General features: G+C 33.8%; 2 protein-coding genes, 1 long non-coding RNA gene and 1 pseudogene across 3 annotated transcripts; all 4 read right to left on the bottom strand.

Moving 5' to 3' along the window:
• Positions 1 to 1,445: 1,445 nt before the first annotated feature.
• Positions 1,446 to 3,244, bottom strand: LOC114175762 (berberine bridge enzyme-like 21 pseudogene; annotated as a pseudogene).
• Positions 3,245 to 4,672: 1,428 nt separating this feature from the next.
• Positions 4,673 to 6,282, bottom strand: LOC114175695 (uncharacterized). Its single transcript, XR_003602877.2, has 3 exons — positions 6,212 to 6,282; positions 6,036 to 6,103; positions 4,673 to 4,951 (listed from the first exon to the last, which is right to left on the bottom strand). It is a non-coding gene; the product is annotated as an uncharacterized LOC114175695 (long non-coding RNA).
• A 1,298-nt stretch (positions 6,283 to 7,580) lies between these two features.
• Positions 7,581 to 9,855, bottom strand: LOC114175368 (berberine bridge enzyme-like 21). The gene is made up of 2 exons (XM_028060143.2): positions 8,130 to 9,855; positions 7,581 to 7,834 (listed from the first exon to the last, which is right to left on the bottom strand). The coding sequence occupies exons 1-2, from the start codon at positions 9,736 to 9,738 to the stop codon at positions 7,719 to 7,721; spliced, it is 1,725 nt and encodes a 574-aa protein (XP_027915944.1). The 5' UTR covers positions 9,739 to 9,855; the 3' UTR covers positions 7,581 to 7,718.
• Positions 9,856 to 13,728: 3,873 nt separating this feature from the next.
• REME1 (Pentatricopeptide repeat (PPR) superfamily protein) lies at positions 13,729 to 15,957 on the bottom strand. The gene has a single exon (XM_028060142.2). The coding sequence runs from the start codon at positions 15,927 to 15,929 to the stop codon at positions 14,016 to 14,018; it is 1,914 nt and encodes a 637-aa protein (XP_027915943.1). The 5' UTR covers positions 15,930 to 15,957; the 3' UTR covers positions 13,729 to 14,015.
• Between the last annotated feature and the right edge of the window lie 1,122 nt (positions 15,958 to 17,079).

Here is a 17,079-nt window from a genome sequence, read left to right as displayed (position 1 = left end):
ACAAAGTTGTCAGTACAACCTTTTGTTTTATGAGCAATAGTTGTCATTGTCATTTGACAAGTTAGATTTAGTATGGTCAATTTATCCTTAACTATTCTTTTTGTGATTATAAGTTTGTTTCATTTTTAGTGATTGAGTTAATATCTAATAACTAGATGTAAGGTCTTTTGATATGAAGTAATATAAAGTACCTTGTGCAATTTTCTCTTTCCTAATATCTTTATTTTATTGTGATTATTAAAATAAAGGAAAGAATTTTGATTGGACTTTGATATAAAAAAGAAAAAATTTAAAAGTACAATTTTTATTAATAACCAAATTCATCCCTTCTTGGATTTTGTCCAAACACAAACATTTCATGCACAATTTTAACAATATATAACAAATTTAGAAATTCGATAACTACTTGAATCAGATTTCGAAATACAACAATTTCTTTAACCAAATTTCGACATTGGGTAAATTTCTAAGCGGGACTTTAAAATCCAATAAGTTCTTAAATTCGGCAAGTTATCTAACCGGTTTTTAAAATTCGGTATATTCTGAATGAACATATTTGGCATTACAATAAATTTTTGGTGCAGAAGAAATGTTGAAGTGCATGAAGAAACCCCATAAGAGATTTGCAAGCCCAATAATAATATCAACTATAAACAGTCCAGAATACTTAAATGCAGTTTATGCTAAATGAAATATTGTCTGTGTTTGCTACCCTGTCTGGCTGTCTCAAATTAGTGAAATTTATATCCACTTAATCGAATAATACCACTTACATAAGAAAGTATTCTGAAACCAATAAAAAATACATAATTAATTATATAGTAAATATTACACAATTAATTATGTAATAAATATTTTATTATGACTACATTTTTAATTAAATAATAATAAGTTATTAAAAAAATTATTAATAAAAACTATCGCATTTTTTAGTATTCTTTGTTTAATTCAAATAACTTTATTTTCTCTGTCTTTCAATCAATAATTTGTTACTCTATTTATTCTTCTTTAATTCTTTTTCTCAATTTAGTATGAGAGTTTTAGGATAAAAGTTTTGAATAGTATACGACATATTCCTTATATATTTTCCACTATTTCAGTAAGAAAATTTTCATTCCATATCGATTAAGAAATTAGTTAGTACTCATTATTAGTAATTTTTAAAATTCAATTCTCTAAGAGAATATTCCTTTGTACTAAATTCATTCATCTTCTTAAAATTATTTCATTGAAATTAAATATAAAAAGAATTTCATTGAAATTATGTCTTAGTTAACTAAATGATATCTCAAGCAATTTCATTAAATAAGATAAAATATGGTTAAAACTTACTAATATTTAAAACCAACTTATTAGCATTTTTCTTTTACTTATATTCATCTGTACCTCCGTGATACCTTATCGTCAGTATACACATTTGATTCATTGCCAATTAGAAAGACAGTGAAGGAGAAAGAAACCAAGTAATGAAGGAGTTTTGTCTGAGAGGATAAAATTTCCCCAAATACACAGTTTCATAATGTACTATAAAAATACAAGAGTTGAATCAATCTACTAGAGAATCGATCAGTTTAGGTTCCTTATGCCTTGATTGGATACGATGGAATGCTCTGTTCATTCCAGAAAAAGTTTTCAGGATCAACTTTACTCTTAACTTTCACCAACCTTTCAAAATTTTTCTTGAAGTACTTGATACCATAAACTTCTCCATCTTCAAAGTTATCTTTACCATGCCTATTGATACCAATATCAAGGTCCCTGTAGTTAAAGTAGGCACTCCTCGGATTCTTGGACACAAAAGGGGTCATGTAACTGTGCAGCATCCTAATCTCGCTCAAAAACCTTTCTTCTGCACCACCTCCTGCTTCCTGCCAACTCACAGTGTACTGAATCTTATACAGATTCCCAGCACGGTGAGGAAACGGAGTAGCATCAGAAGGAACCTCGTTCATTTTCCCTCCATAAGGGTTGAAAACAAGCTCCACTTTCCCCAACTCAATCATCTTTTTCCATATCCATGTCAACCCATTTCTTGAAATTGGGGTCTGAACATAATCAGATTTCCTTTTGTTGGAATGCACCCAGTAATGGTTTCGGTCGAGCAATGCATTAACCGAGGAACCATCGTTGTAATTAGCCCACCAAACAACAGAATCAATCCACCTCATTTCATGACAAAGTTCTTTCTTCAGTCCCAGCAAAGGAAACTCCTTCCCCAACAATCTCACCACCTCACTAGCCTCTCCTAGAAATAAAGCCTCAACTGAGGCTCTGATGGTTTTCTGTGCCTTCCCAACAGGTTGTAGAACAAGCCTCAAGTAAAGCCTATCATCTGTGTGTGGTGCAACCTGCTGCCACTGAACAACCAGATCAGTGGCATTCTGCTCCAAAGTCTTGTCAACTTGAAAAACTGTAACAACTTCAGGCACTGCAACAAGTTTAACAGTGAATGATAAGATGACTCCAAAACTTGCTCCTCCCCCTCCTCTAATAGCCCAGAAAAGATCTTCCCCCATGGTTGCCTTGTCAAGAATCCTACCTTTGACATCAACAATTTTAGCATCAAGAATATGATCAATAGATAACCCATGTTTTCTCATCATGTTACCATACCCTCCTCCACTCAAATGGCCACCAACTCCTACAGTTGGACAAGCCCCTGCAGGAAAGCCATGAACTTTACTCTTCTCCCAAATCCTGTAATAAACTTGTCCAAGACTGGCACCAGCTTCAATCACAGCAATCTCATTCCGCACGTCCACTGTGACACTCTGAAAATTGAACATGTCAAGGATGATGAAAGGTCCCTGGGAGACATATGAAACACCTTCAAAATCGTGGCCTCCACTTCTGATTTTGAGTTGAACACCAATGCTTTTGGCGCACAATACAGTGGCTTGTACATGGTGTTCACTTTGAGGGGTGACAATAAGTAATGGCTTTTGGACGGAGGGGGAGGTGAACCTTGCATTTCTAGCAAAGGCTCGAAGAACTGAGGTGTAGGATGCATTGGTTTGGGCATAGATTATGTTGGAAACGTGATCTGGTTGGTTTGTATGGATTTGAAGACACTGAAGAAAAGTGTGGTAGATGGAGTCTCTTGATGTGGTAGGCTGAGAGTTAGCAACATGAAGAAGCAGAAGAATAACAGAAAGAAATGGTAGGGAATTTGGTTTTTCCATTTGTTCTGTTCTGGAAAGCTTAGAACATGGTAGGTTCCTTTTATGACTTTATGTACTCCTAGTTGGACCACCCGTTATGTCTCGTGCAACATAATAATAATTGAGTTCTGCTGTCATCAACCCCATTTGAAGATATTTTTATATTCACCCCGTTTTAATGACTCAATTATGCCAAAAGTGTCAGTGATTTTCCTGTGCTCGATCATTTTCTAAATTTGTTGATGTACTTCGATGCACAAGGTAACATGCGAGATATATATATATATATATATATATATATATATATATATATATATATATATATATATATATATAGGCATGTATTTAACATAAAAACTAATAAATAAATGTTAAGTATAGAACGAAGGAGTAAACAAGAGCTACATGGTAGAGAAGTGTGTCAAAGGATTTGACTTTAAATATTTATTAATTCTTGATTCTAATTCCAATTAATGGGCTTAGGATTTAGTAATATGTTAAAAGTTATAGTTGTTAGTGTGTTACGGTTGTTAATTAAGACAACGGCACAATTACTTTTGTTGAAGAGAGTAACAGTTTAATGTATAACTATCTGAGCTGTAAGTATGGTGATGATACATTTGTTTTTTTTTTTCAGAGGAATAAGAAAACTTTAATGTTGTGTTCGTTTGTGGACGATTTAATGTGGTGAGTGACAGAGGAAAAATGATTTCCGTTGTATTCGCAGATTTGAGAGCAGAAAACAAAGAAAATTAGCAGGATTGTGAGATTTTCGAATCTCCCTTCAAATAAGGTGATTTGAAGATGATATATGTGCAAATACAATTATACTCTCAATGTAAACACATTTTTTCTTCACATGCATGTCTTCTTGACGTGGTGAAAAAGGTGATTAAAGTTGAACGAAGGAGTAACTGATTCCAAAGAGAAAGGAATCGTTTCTCATTGACGCCGGAACCAATTTCATGATAGTGCAATGAAAAGAGAATCGAGTGGAAGGAAGTTTGAACCATTTCAACATGCATGGAATTGGGTATGATGTGGTTTTGTACTAAAAATACATAAATAAACCGAAAACACACTTTTGCAATTGACTCCTGGAACGACATACTTTTACAAATGCTCACAATCTGACCATTTCTGTAAATTCATTACATTCTCCTTGTGACTTCAAGGATTACCCAAACAATTCGACGACGTGGAGTTAGGATTAAATAGAATTGAAGATAATAAAATAACATCTACATTATGTTCACGGATTGAATTAATTTAATTTTGAAGAGATAAATGATATTTTTATTTTAGTTTGTGTAATACATTGGATAAATAAATCTTTCTGAATACATAAGTTATATTATCGTTACTAATTATTAATAATCTTCCATAACTATAATAAAAATAAAAAAAATGGCTTTTAAAATTACTATTACAACAAAAATTAATACCCTGTGAGAATAAATTATTTACCACAAAAATATTTAACATCTACACATTTAATTTCCGGTGTTATTGTAACATCCCGTTTTAATAGTTTTTATACTATCAAACAAAACATTATATTGTGATAATTCAAAGACAGGTGATAGGGATAGGCCAGTATGAAGTATTAGTACAGTCATCCTCAAATAACTTTATATGTAATATCTATACATACATTCTTAACCAAAAGAGGGTCATAAACACTCCAAACATTTTTCTAAGCAAGAGAAAGGGTATAAGCCACAGCTGGAAGCGCCCAAATACCACTCAACTCCTATCCAGGAGGGGTGTATCCTCACCTGCATTTTTAGCTGCTCACGCCATTCATTAAGGGCGATCATTGCAAAAATAGAAAGACACACAAAACAAACATATGCAAGAAGGATAAGCTAACTTAAATAACAAGAAATCATGCAATTTACTAGTTAAGCATCAATCAGGGTCGATCACACAATTATCAGAATTGTTCAAATCACCACAACCATGACACACCATCACCATTCTAGACTCGATATCCGGATTATGTAAGTGACATTGGAGCTCTCGGTGGCTTGCACTTGTGACGGTTCCCAAACTCTGCAGAGTTTTAGGCACAAGGGGTATTCACCCAACCACTCCCAAGGTAAGTCCCCTTCACGTCTATGACGGATCGGGTCCATAGACTAGGACCTTCTGCTACTCCTCCCGACATAATCTATTATACTCTATATGAGTCTTAATGGTTATTAGGAGTGTTAGGATACCACCAATATGAGTCCTCATGTCCTTACATCCACTAAAACCATCTTCCTTAGAATTTCCCTTGAAATCCTAAATCCAACACATTCTCAAATAACCAAATTCACACGATTATCATCAAATAGACTATTAATCATAAAGCTCACATACAGAATAGGAAATTATCAAGTCAGTCCACTTAGCATAGCTTCATTTCATCTAAAACAGAGAAGACAATCTAAATTTGCAGCGAAACTCGCTCAAGCTAGAGGATCTCGCCTGAGCTAGAGAGTAGTCTCGCTTAGGCGAGTCACTCTCGCCTGGGCGAGACTCCAAACAGGGAGCAACCCCAAAATCCGAGCAAATTCTCGCTCAGGCTAAGCTGTTTCGCCTAGACGAGATTGACTCTCGCTCAGACGAAACCAGCTCGCCTAGGCGAGACCTCGCGTAGCATCATGGGTGAATTTCTAGTATTTTCGCTCAGGCGGAAGCTGCTCGCCTGGGCGAAATCATCAGAATTTCAAGCTATTTTCACATGTAAACCACACAGTTCATGCCAAACTCGAAATTCACCACACACAATTGTTCACCCTCATCAATCAACACCCAATTCATGCAATTCTAACCCTAATCAATGATTTATTTGCGAAATTAGAGTGAGAGGTTAGCTTCCTTTACCTTAATTGATCACCAACTAACAAGTATGGCTTCTCACTGTGAGGCACTCCAAATTACAACCTAAGAGACTGAAATGAAGGTTCACATAGTAAGGATAAGGCCCTAATTTCGGTCTAGCTCAATAAGAACTTCCAGAATTCGAAATTGATTAGAAGTGAGAAGAAATTTCTACTTACGTTGAGAGGATGGAGGTTTAGCTAGGAAGGAAGTACTGGCTGATCCTTCTGATTTGTTTGCTGCAATTCAGGAAGAAGGATGGGTCAGAAAAAGAATTATTATGAAATTGTCCTCGAGAATAAATCCTAGACTGTTGACAAGGGGATGAAATAAATTTCTGAAATGATTTATCATGTTGTTATGAGTGTCCTTGAGAATTAATTTATCGGCTTTTGTCCAATCTAATGGAATTGTTTGAATTGGAAAGATAGTTTGTTCTGTTTCTGGTTTATGTGATTTTTCCAATATGCGACCCACGTAATTGTTCCTTCATAGATTTATGTACCTTGGTTAACTTTTCATCTCGTTTTCTCTTGGACATCGTGGTGTGCCATGAATTGTATGGAGTTGAGTTTAAAACTCCCATACTGTGCCTTTATGTTATCTTTCTTGTAACGCTTCCATTAATTTCGCGTACTTAATTAAATGGGGTATTACAATTTTATTGCATATTACCTTGTGCAAAGTATGGGAGTTAACACAATATTATTGTCTTTTTCAATTTATATGTAAAAGTAATTAACACAATATTTATCTATGAAAAATGTGTTTAAAATGAAATTAATTTTACATGACTTTGAGTTATAAGTTTATCTATTTGTTTTTGGAATAAATTATTAATTTATTTAAATTAATAAAATAATGCAAGTAATAGAAAATATTTTAATACGTTAGAGTACAAATTGCCATTTGCAACATTTTTTAATTGGTCCATTCAACTTTGCAACATTTTTTTATTGGTCATTTATCTGAGGCATTTTCCGATATTAGAAATACTTTCCAAAATATTCGACCCAAAATCTATTTTTTTATACTTTCTGGTTTAGAAATACCTTTTGAAACACTCTGTCTAAAAAATATAAAAAAAATCGATCTAATATATATATATATATATATATATATATATATATATATATATATATATATATATATATATATATATATATATATATATATATATATATATATATATATCAAAGGATGCAGGAAGAGACTGCCAGTATTCAGCTCTGTTTCACTAACATTCTTTGACCGGAAGATCGAATTTTGGGGCCTTATTTTGGGGCCTTACTACACAGGATTATTAACCTAATTGAATTATCAAGTTATAGATATCTTATCTTAGAATTTACTTAGATTTGAATTATAGATATCTTAACTTAATATGTAACTTAATTAAAATAATAGATATCTTAAAATCTTATCATAGGATTTTCATGAGTCAATTTTGAATGAGATCATTAACCAGCAACCACTTTCTATACTTCAATGGTTCCTTTCTTTCCAAAGGAAACATTTACTTGACTGTAACTCATCCTTTCAGCTGGATTATTCAACAAACCTAAACACCTTCAATTCTAAAATTCCCAGTACACAAAAGAGCTAGATACACATTTTTTTTCCTTTGCAGGGAAAGATAGAAGTAAATCAACCTAATTATTATAGCTCCATATTTGATTACAATAATCATATGAATAATTCAAGTATGAGAAAACCTCCCACCTTTACCATCACTTTCCAATGAAGGCTGAAGTGTGATAATTTGGAAGCACCAGATTTACTTGCACCAGTAGTGTTCAATCCTGCAATCAGTGAAGAAATGACATTAGAATTTGAGTACATAAAAAGGTATGATTACTTCTCTACTGTAATTAAAGTAGAGTGCTTAATGTTTGATTCCAGAAAATCACGTACTAAATAAATCATGTTTTACATTGCATAAGTTGAAACTCACATATGCAGGAATCAAAGTGATGCAATTTCTTGAACTACCCAAATTCCATAACAATCAAATTATTTACTAAAATAGTAGGAACTATTAGGCCAAGCAATTCAAAAGGAACTAACAAGAGCATCATCAGTTTCATTGTTACAAACCTGTATTAGTTGGAACACTCTGTTCATTTCTGAAGAAGTTTTCTGGATCAACTGCAGTCTTGATCTTCACCAACCTGTCAAAATTGTCATTGAAGTACTGGACTCCATAAACAGCTCCTTCTTCATAGCTATTATTTCCAAAACTGTTGGTACCAATATCAAGGTCCCTGTAATTTAAGAAGGCACTTCTTGGATTACTGGACACAAAAGGGGTCATGTAACTATGCAACATTCTAGCTTGTCTAGTAAAATTATTTTCCAATTCAATCCCCGGTTCATCCCAATTCACTGAGTACTGAATCTTGAACAAGTTCCCTGCACGGTGAGGAAAGGGCGTTGCATCAGATGAAACCTCACTCATTTTCCCTCCATAAGGATTAAAAACAAACCCAGTTTTCCCCAATTCAACCATCTTCTTCCAAATCCCTTCCAAACCCTCTTTGGAAATTGGTTTCTGCACATAATCAGATTTCCTCTTGAGGAAACTTGCCGAATTTACATTCCTGTCAAGCAGCGCATCAGGCTTTGTGGTATTGTCAAAATTTGCCCACCAAATCACAGAATCAATCCAACTCATCTCAGTGCAATTCTCCTTGCTCAAGCCAAGAGTAGGAAACTCCTTCCCCATCAGTGTAACAACTTCATCAGCACCTCCAAGAAACAAAGCAATGACAGTGGCTCTGATGGTTTTCTGGCCCTTCACAACCTTAGAACTCACAGGCTGCAACAGCAGCCTCATGAAAAGCCTATCATCAGTGTGCGGCGCCACCTGCTGCCATTGCAACACAAACTCAGTGGTATTCTCATTCTCATCCAAACTCTTTGGCACCCTATAAACAGTAACAACTTCAGGCACCGGAACAAGTTTAACAGTGAATGATAAGATGACTCCAAAACTTGCTCCTCCCCCTCCTCTAATAGCCCAGAAAAGATCTTCCCCCATGGTTGCCTTGTCAAGAATCCTACCCTTCACATCAACAATTTTAGCATCAACAATATGATCAACCGACAACCCGTGTTTTCTCAACATGTTACCATACCCTCCTGCACTCAAGTGGCCACCAACACCAACAGTGGGACACACCCCAGCAGGAAAGCCGTGAACTTTACTCTTCTCCCAAATCCTATAATAAACCTCCCCAAGTGTGGCACCGGCTTGAACCACAGCAACCTCGTTTTGCACATCGACAGTGATGTTCCTGAACTGGAACATGTCGAGGATGATGAAGGGTTGGTCGGAGACATACGAGATGCCCTCGAAGTCATGGCCACCACTCCTGATCTTCAGTTGAATCCCAATGTTTTTGGCGCAAATCACAGAACCTTGGACATGGGGTTCTTCCGAGGGAGTGACAATAAGCAAGGGTTTGGGGGTTGAAGTGGTGTTGAATCGGGCATTTCGAATGTAGGCTTGGAGAACAGAAGAAAAGGACGAGTTGGTTTCAGCAAAAACTATGTCGGAAACATGGTCTTGGGATTTTGTGTAGTTTGTGAGGCACCGGAGGAAAGAGGTATACACAGATTCTGCTGTAGGTGCTGCCACCGAAGCAGTCACATTGAGAAGAAGAAAAAGGAAAAGCACAGATGGCAAGGGACTTAAATTTTCCATTGGTTTGGTGGATACCACAGTTGGGGTGATAACATTTATTACTTGTAAGAAAGGAGTTTTCTTAGTAAAGAATTTTTTTTTCTTCCAACTTCGAAAGTTGAAACGCCCACAATTTGAATTGTCAGAAAAAGATTACATAAATCTTGTCTTAGAGCCAAAGAGAAAACCATGTATACATACAGACCCCATGTGTTTCACTACATCGTGCATTCCCTTCGAATGCGGCACTTTGTTCGGTGCACGTGATTGTTAAACTATCTTGGTTGTTCATATTTTGCACAATTGTACTCGTGCATTTCTTTTGTGCAATTTTCAAAGAGTTTATGGGACTAAATTTTTGCTTTCATTCCATTAAGCATCATAATTTAATACTCGTTCTATGTTTTTTTTCTCTTTTTCTAGTTAACAAAAGCATAGCACAACTACGGCCTATTTCCATAAAATAAATAGGAAGCAATAAAGAAATGGTGATGATGTTTGTGGCTACCATAAGTTGTGTTTGGATTATTCTCAGGTGTCTTCATTGGAAGTTTTTAAGATGCCTGTTTTCTTTCCATTGAATAGAAAATCTGATAATGAATATAACTACGCAATCTCAACAGCTTATGCGGTCAAATGCTTCCTTAGTCAAACTGGCAAGCAGATTATTAGCGATTGATTGAGCCAATTGTCACTGTTTTTTTTCTACCATATGATAACTACGTGTTGACCGATCGATTGTATAATCAGTAATCCCTGGCTGTCGCCACACTCCTTAATAATAGAATAGTATACATATTGATTTAAGTATATTGAAAGAATAAATTTAACTTGTACTGGCTTTAATCAATGTTTTAACTCCCATTTTAACTATTAATTTTAAATAGTTTTATCATCATTAATCACAGCATTTTCGAGATAGGGGTATTATATTTAAGGAAATAATAAAAGTTTTCTTTTTGAATTGCAAAACATTTTGAGAAAGGAAAAAGATAATGCGGAAACCAGTGCTATTTGATTTCCACAAAGTATTAAAATAAAGATAAAATTAGCGACTACAGGAAATGTCAATTGCTTAAAATTTAAGACATTAAATCTTGAGATTTATGAAGATTTATTCATACATTTAGTATTAATGGCTCTTCTTTTAAATTTGGTGGGTTTAAGATAATTTATAATTATAAAAGGAAAAATATTAGAAGTGGCAAAACGAGTTAACTCAACTCGTTTTGGTTCGGTCCATCAAAAATAAATTGGGTTGAACTGACCCGTCAAACAAAAACAAAAATGGACCAATAACTATAACTTGTCTCGTACAAGATGGGTTAACGAGCCGGGTCGGTCTAGTCCATCAGTTTTTTTTCTTCTTTTTTTTTCCAAATTTTTTTAACTTTTTAAACTTGTTTTCAAATTTTTAATTTTTTTAACCTTTCAAATTATATATATATAAATTACTATTAAAAGCATATTTAATTAAATAAAATATTGTTTAAACTTTTAATTGATTAATTAATGTTTTTAATTAGATAAATTTAAATAATTATTACATTTATATGTTAAATTACTTAATTATAACTAATATTTGAGACTTAATTTGTATGTGTTAATGATTTAAATTACAATACTATTATATATTTACATATTTAAAAAATATAATATAAAAAATTATTTTTTTAATTATTTTTATTTTATTTTATTTTTTAAAAACGGACCAATAAGCCAAAACGGGTTGGTTTGTATTTTGGTCCGTCAAATTGACAGACTGGATATGACGGACTAGAACGGGATGACGAGTTGAGATCTTCAACCCAACTCATCTCTTTTAACACGGGCTGACAAGCTGGCCCATTGGGCCTAGCCCATTTTTCCGTCCCTAGAAAATATCTCTTAATGAGCTCATTTCATATTGTGTGCAAGAAGAAAAAAAGATTGAAGTAAGGAAAGACAAAAAAAATACATTTTTTAAGCACCTCTAAAGACACAGACAAAAAGAAAGAAAGATGAGGATCCCGAGCATGGAGTTGTTAAGGGTCAAACACAAAAGAAATAAAATTAGGATGACAATTATTTCTTTTGCAGTAAGCTTAGATATGTAAAGAATAAATGACTAAATATCATGATTGGCGTGCATAAAAGATATGTTTCTTACTCTGTTATGTTTTGAGGTTAATATTAAAATTGACAATACTAACTCAGGAGCATTATAACACAAACACCTTGGTCACATCTTTATAAATAGAGTTTAACAACTTGTGTTAAATGAGATATTGGATTTCATTGAATTTATAAACCTTTGATGTTTTTGTTGAATGCATTAAAGATAAACAAACCAAAACAAGAAGTTAGGTGCATATAGAGCTACAAATATCTTAGAATTGATACATACGGACATTTGTGGGTCATTTCTTACACCTTCATGAAATGGTTGACAATATTTTATATCATTTATAGATGGTTAGTCTATATATGCATATCTATTTCTTATACATGAAATTCTTAATATTTCGACTTGTTCAAATCATTTAAGGTTGAAAATCAATTCAACAAAATAATAAAGACGATTAGATCAGACAATGGTGATGAATACTATGGTAGATATGACGGTTTAAGTAAATAACATATGGGACCTTTCATCAAGTATTTAGAGGAATGTGGAACTATCCCACAGTTCACCATGTTGTGTAGGTACCCTAAAGTAATATTATAATTTGATGAGAGGCCAAGTAGGAATTATTAAAATATGGAATGTCACTAACAAAAGTTACAAAAGAGAATATGGTCCCCATTTGTAGAAAAGGTAACAACATTACATACTATATTAGGATTTTATTTTCTCTTCATTCCCATCAAGAGAGAAAAAAATGTGATACTTAACTCAAGTCGACCTTCAACCATAATTGGCTTAACACAACCTTCTGCCTGGGTCGCTCGACTTGGGTTAACATGGCTCGACCTTCAGCACAAGCTAACTAGACTTGATTGTTTAACCCAGCCGACTTAAGTCGACCTTTAACCCAAGCTGACTCGGGTTGATCTTCCTCTAGGCCGACTCAAGTCGAGCTTTGACTTAGGTCAACTTGCCTATCAGTCCAGGTTGATCTACGCTAACCTTCGACCTAGACTATCTCGACTCAATTCTTTATCTAGCTTAACTAGACTCAAGTGACTGTTGGTTTGAGACAACTCGGGTCGACCATTGCCCCATCCAGCTTAGGTTAACCTTTGGCTCGGATTGATTTGCCTCGACCTTCGATCCTAATAAGCATGACTCGACTTTCGTCTCATGCTGACTTGACCTTCGTCTCACGCCGACTTGACTTGATTCTTTGATTTAGTTAACTCGACTCGACCTTTGCCTAAGACCAACTCGATTGAAGGTCGAAGCAAATTTAAACTCGACTCGACTTGACTTGATTCTTTGATCTAGCCTTCGACCCAAGCTGATTATTTTGGCTTTTGTTACTCTTTTGAGCTTGTGGGGTTTTTTTTATGTGATATTTTTAACCTTGTGGACTTTTGTAGCTTTGATCCATATGTATCAAGGCTAAGCACAATGAGTTGAGCCAAATTAACACATACATATTGAAAAAATAAATATATTTTTAAGTATTATCTTAATATTTAAATTTAACTTATATTTTTTGTAAATTTTAATTTTTAAAATACACATTTTTAAAACAAACTTAAAAAAAAAATTCAATTATTTTATTCAAATAAAAAAACTGAAATGTAAAATATTTTAATTACTCAAACCAAACAAAATTATTTAGAAAGCCAAAAAAAAAAATATTACAGGTAATTCAAATATAATATATTTTAATTTTTTAGAATTTTTAAAATCCTTTATCCAAACTCAATAAATTCGAAGAATTATGAGAACAATCTAGAAAAGTAAACACAAGATGTATTGTGTGTAAAATAGTCTGGAAATACCTAAAATAGACAAGTTATAGAAAATTGAACAAATGTGTTGATAATTAAAATTAAGTGATCAAAATTGTGAAAAAGAACTTAGGAACCAAAAATTATTAATTATTAATAATTAAACATCTAGGGACCAAAATTGTGGATTTTGTAAATTACAAGAAACAAAATTTAAATTAAGCCAAGAAAAATATACAACAAATAAATAAAATTAAAGAATAAGCTTACTCAACCAGACTGACGTTAACCAACAGCAATGCTACTACTAGACACTTTATCCTCGTATACATATCAGCTAATTGTAGAGTGAAGTATGTTGCTTTGAGCCTAAAAGTTGTCTTAGATTTTGTCTCGTCGTATGTGCTTCTCATATGCTACCAATAGTCGCCACAGGAACATACCCCATCTCTAAAATGATGGTATCGAATAGGATCTCTAATTACAACATGTCGTTGCTCTAATTTTCCTATAAGTTTTGCAAACTTATGACAATCTCCACAAATCTTTAGGTTCTTCCATATTCTAATAGTTTTCTCTTTAGGAAAGCTCATGATACCAAAAACAATTGCCAGTTTCTCACTGTGGTATCTAAGAGAGTCTTCTCTCTGTTCCCCTTCAAGATCTTGTAGTACAAAATTTGTGTCAGGTACATAACCAGCACTAGTTAGCCTATAAATGAACTGGCTCAACTGTCTATTGATCTCATCTATTTGAGGATGTGATTTATCTCCCAAAATGAAAGCATGTATTTGCTTATTGACTTCAATCCAACTACATCCAGGTTCTTTCCTTATGCCCCTTATTTTCATAGCCCTCCGAACTTCTGCAACCTCATTCCACCTTTTTGAAGTTGCATAAATATTAGATAATAACACATAAGCTCCTGTGTCATGTGAATCCAACTTTAGAATCTTTTTAGCAGCATACGTGGCTAAATCCACATTCTGACGTGCCCTGCATGCATCAAGCAAAGTCCTCCACGTAACAACATCTGGCTCACAATTCATTTCATGAATTAACTTAACCATGTCATCAAGCTTTCCAGCTCTTCCAAGAAGATCAAGCATGCACCCATAGTGTTCTCTTTCAGGATCTACCCCATACAAGTTCTTCATAGATCGAAAATAGACCCAACCTTCATTTACTAGCCCCGCATGACTACACGCAAACAGAATGCCAATAAATGTAATATGGTTTGGTTTTGGACCCTTCACTTTCATGGACTCAAATAAATTGAGTGCTTCCATACTGAAACCATTTTGGGCTAACCCAGCAATCATGGTGCTCCAAGAAATTACATCTTTCTTGGTCATCCGATTGAAAATGAATTTTGCATCCTCCAAACTACCACACTTACAATACATATCTAAAAGGGCATTGTTGAGGATAAGATCTTGGTCAAACTTTAGCACAAGAACATGGACCTGCCTCCCTAACTCCAACAACGACAAAATAGTACACGCTCTCAAAATACTAGTAAGCGTTGACTGATCCGCCCGAAAACCCGCTCTGCTCATGCTCTTGTAAAGATGTAAAGCCTCATCTCCATCACTGTGCTGAGCAAACGCAGCAATAATGGAGTTCCAAACAACAGAATCTCCGGTGACCATCTCACGAAAAACACTCAAAGCTTCCAACAACTCCCCCAATTTTGAGTAAACATCAATGAGCGCACTGCGAACAAATACATCAGACTCCAACCCCACTTTCATTATCCAAGAATGCAGCTGTTTGAGATCAGACAACCTCTCACACGCTCTCAAAACAGAAGAGAAAGTAAACATGTTAGGCATGACACCATCCCTAAACATAAAAACCAAGAGCCTCATAGCCCTGTCATTGAGCTTGGCATTAGCGTAAGCAGATATCATAGTCGTCCACGATACAACGTTTCGTTCAGGCATTTTATCGAACAGCAGCTGTGCTTCTTCCAAGAGGTTGAATTTGACATACATATTGATGAGAGTGTTGATCAGAAACGTTTTGGGGTGGTACCCGTTTGAGAATATGTGGCGGTGAACGCGTTTGCCTTCCCTGACAGCACCGTGAGCCAAGCAACACTTGATGAGCTCAGAATAGGTGATAGCGTCTGCCCAGATTCTGCGTCTTTCCATTGCATCCAACACATGCATGGCTCTGGGAAGGTCTCGTTGGTGACAAAGGTTGAGTAGTGACTCCGTCTCTGTGGGCACATGGTGTGAAGATACGAGAGAGGAGTTATCTCTATATGAACAGCGATGCAAGGTGGTTGGTCGCAACAATAGTAAGTGCTTTGATACACCTCTCATAGGTTCAGTTCGATGGTTGTGTTGTGGCGCGGGTTTCACGAACATAAAAACACTCAAGATTTAAGTTACAGCCTTTCAATATTAAGAGATGTTTTTTTTTTTTATTATTATTATTATTATTATTATTATTATTATTATTATTCGACTAAACTGTTAGTTTTATACAATATATTAATCATTTCAATATTAAGACATGTTTTTTATTTTTTTTGTTTTCTTTGAACTAGTGTTTGTATGACGGGATTATAAAAAATAATATTTAAATTTAAAATTTATAAAAATATAACTAAAATACAACTATTTTTATATGAAAGTAAATAATAATATTTTATTATTTTTATATTATTTATTTTTTATTAATAAAAATGTAATAATGAAAATAATCAAATTAAATAATTTATATCTAAATAAAATAATAGTTAATAATATTAAATGTTTTGAGAATAATTATTAAATTATTTTATTTTAGAACATGAAAATAAATAAATTTTGCAAAATTAATATGTGTATATATTTTGCATATCGAAACTTGAAGTTAAAGTTCAAGAAAATAATTGACTTCAACTTTTATTTTTTATTTATTTATTGTCGTTATAAAATATATAAAAAAATACACATATATTAAATATATAGTGTTTTCTTTTTTGAAACTTAAAATATAATTCTAAATAAATAAAAAAAAATCAAATTCATTTTTACGATATACTTTTTTTACGATGTTGTTACATGTAGTAGAAGTAAAAATAACATTCTTTTTAAACTATTCACTTGCAACCATGTTAGTGACAAAGATCACGTGTTTGATTATTGTTTCTTGAAAACATTATAAATACACTTACTTTAAATTTAAGTGAAAGAATGAGAATCCAAAAATACTTAATGTCTTTCAAAAACTCTAATGTTAATTATTTACCTTGAATCTTGTGGTCAAGGTATGCATGTTATGGTGGCGTTGCTCATGCTTTGGCATTCCCTCCTTCCTCTCACGTTCTCTCTCTTTATCCTCGTTTAGGGTTTTGGTGAAGCATAATTCAGGTAAACTTCAATCCTCATTCTCTATTTTTGTTTTCTCTCATATGTATATTATTTCGTATTTGTTAATCCATTTCATACAATCTATGCTACCATTTTGAAAACCACTTATTCCACT

The sequence above is a fragment of the Vigna unguiculata genome, chromosome 3 (assembly GCF_037176805.1).
Source record: "Vigna unguiculata cultivar grain cowpea cultivar isolate G323 ecotype 2 chromosome 3, ASM3717680v1, whole genome shotgun sequence".
Taxonomy (NCBI): domain Eukaryota; kingdom Viridiplantae; phylum Streptophyta; class Magnoliopsida; order Fabales; family Fabaceae; genus Vigna; species Vigna unguiculata.
This window is presented reverse-complemented; position numbering and strand designations above follow the sequence as displayed.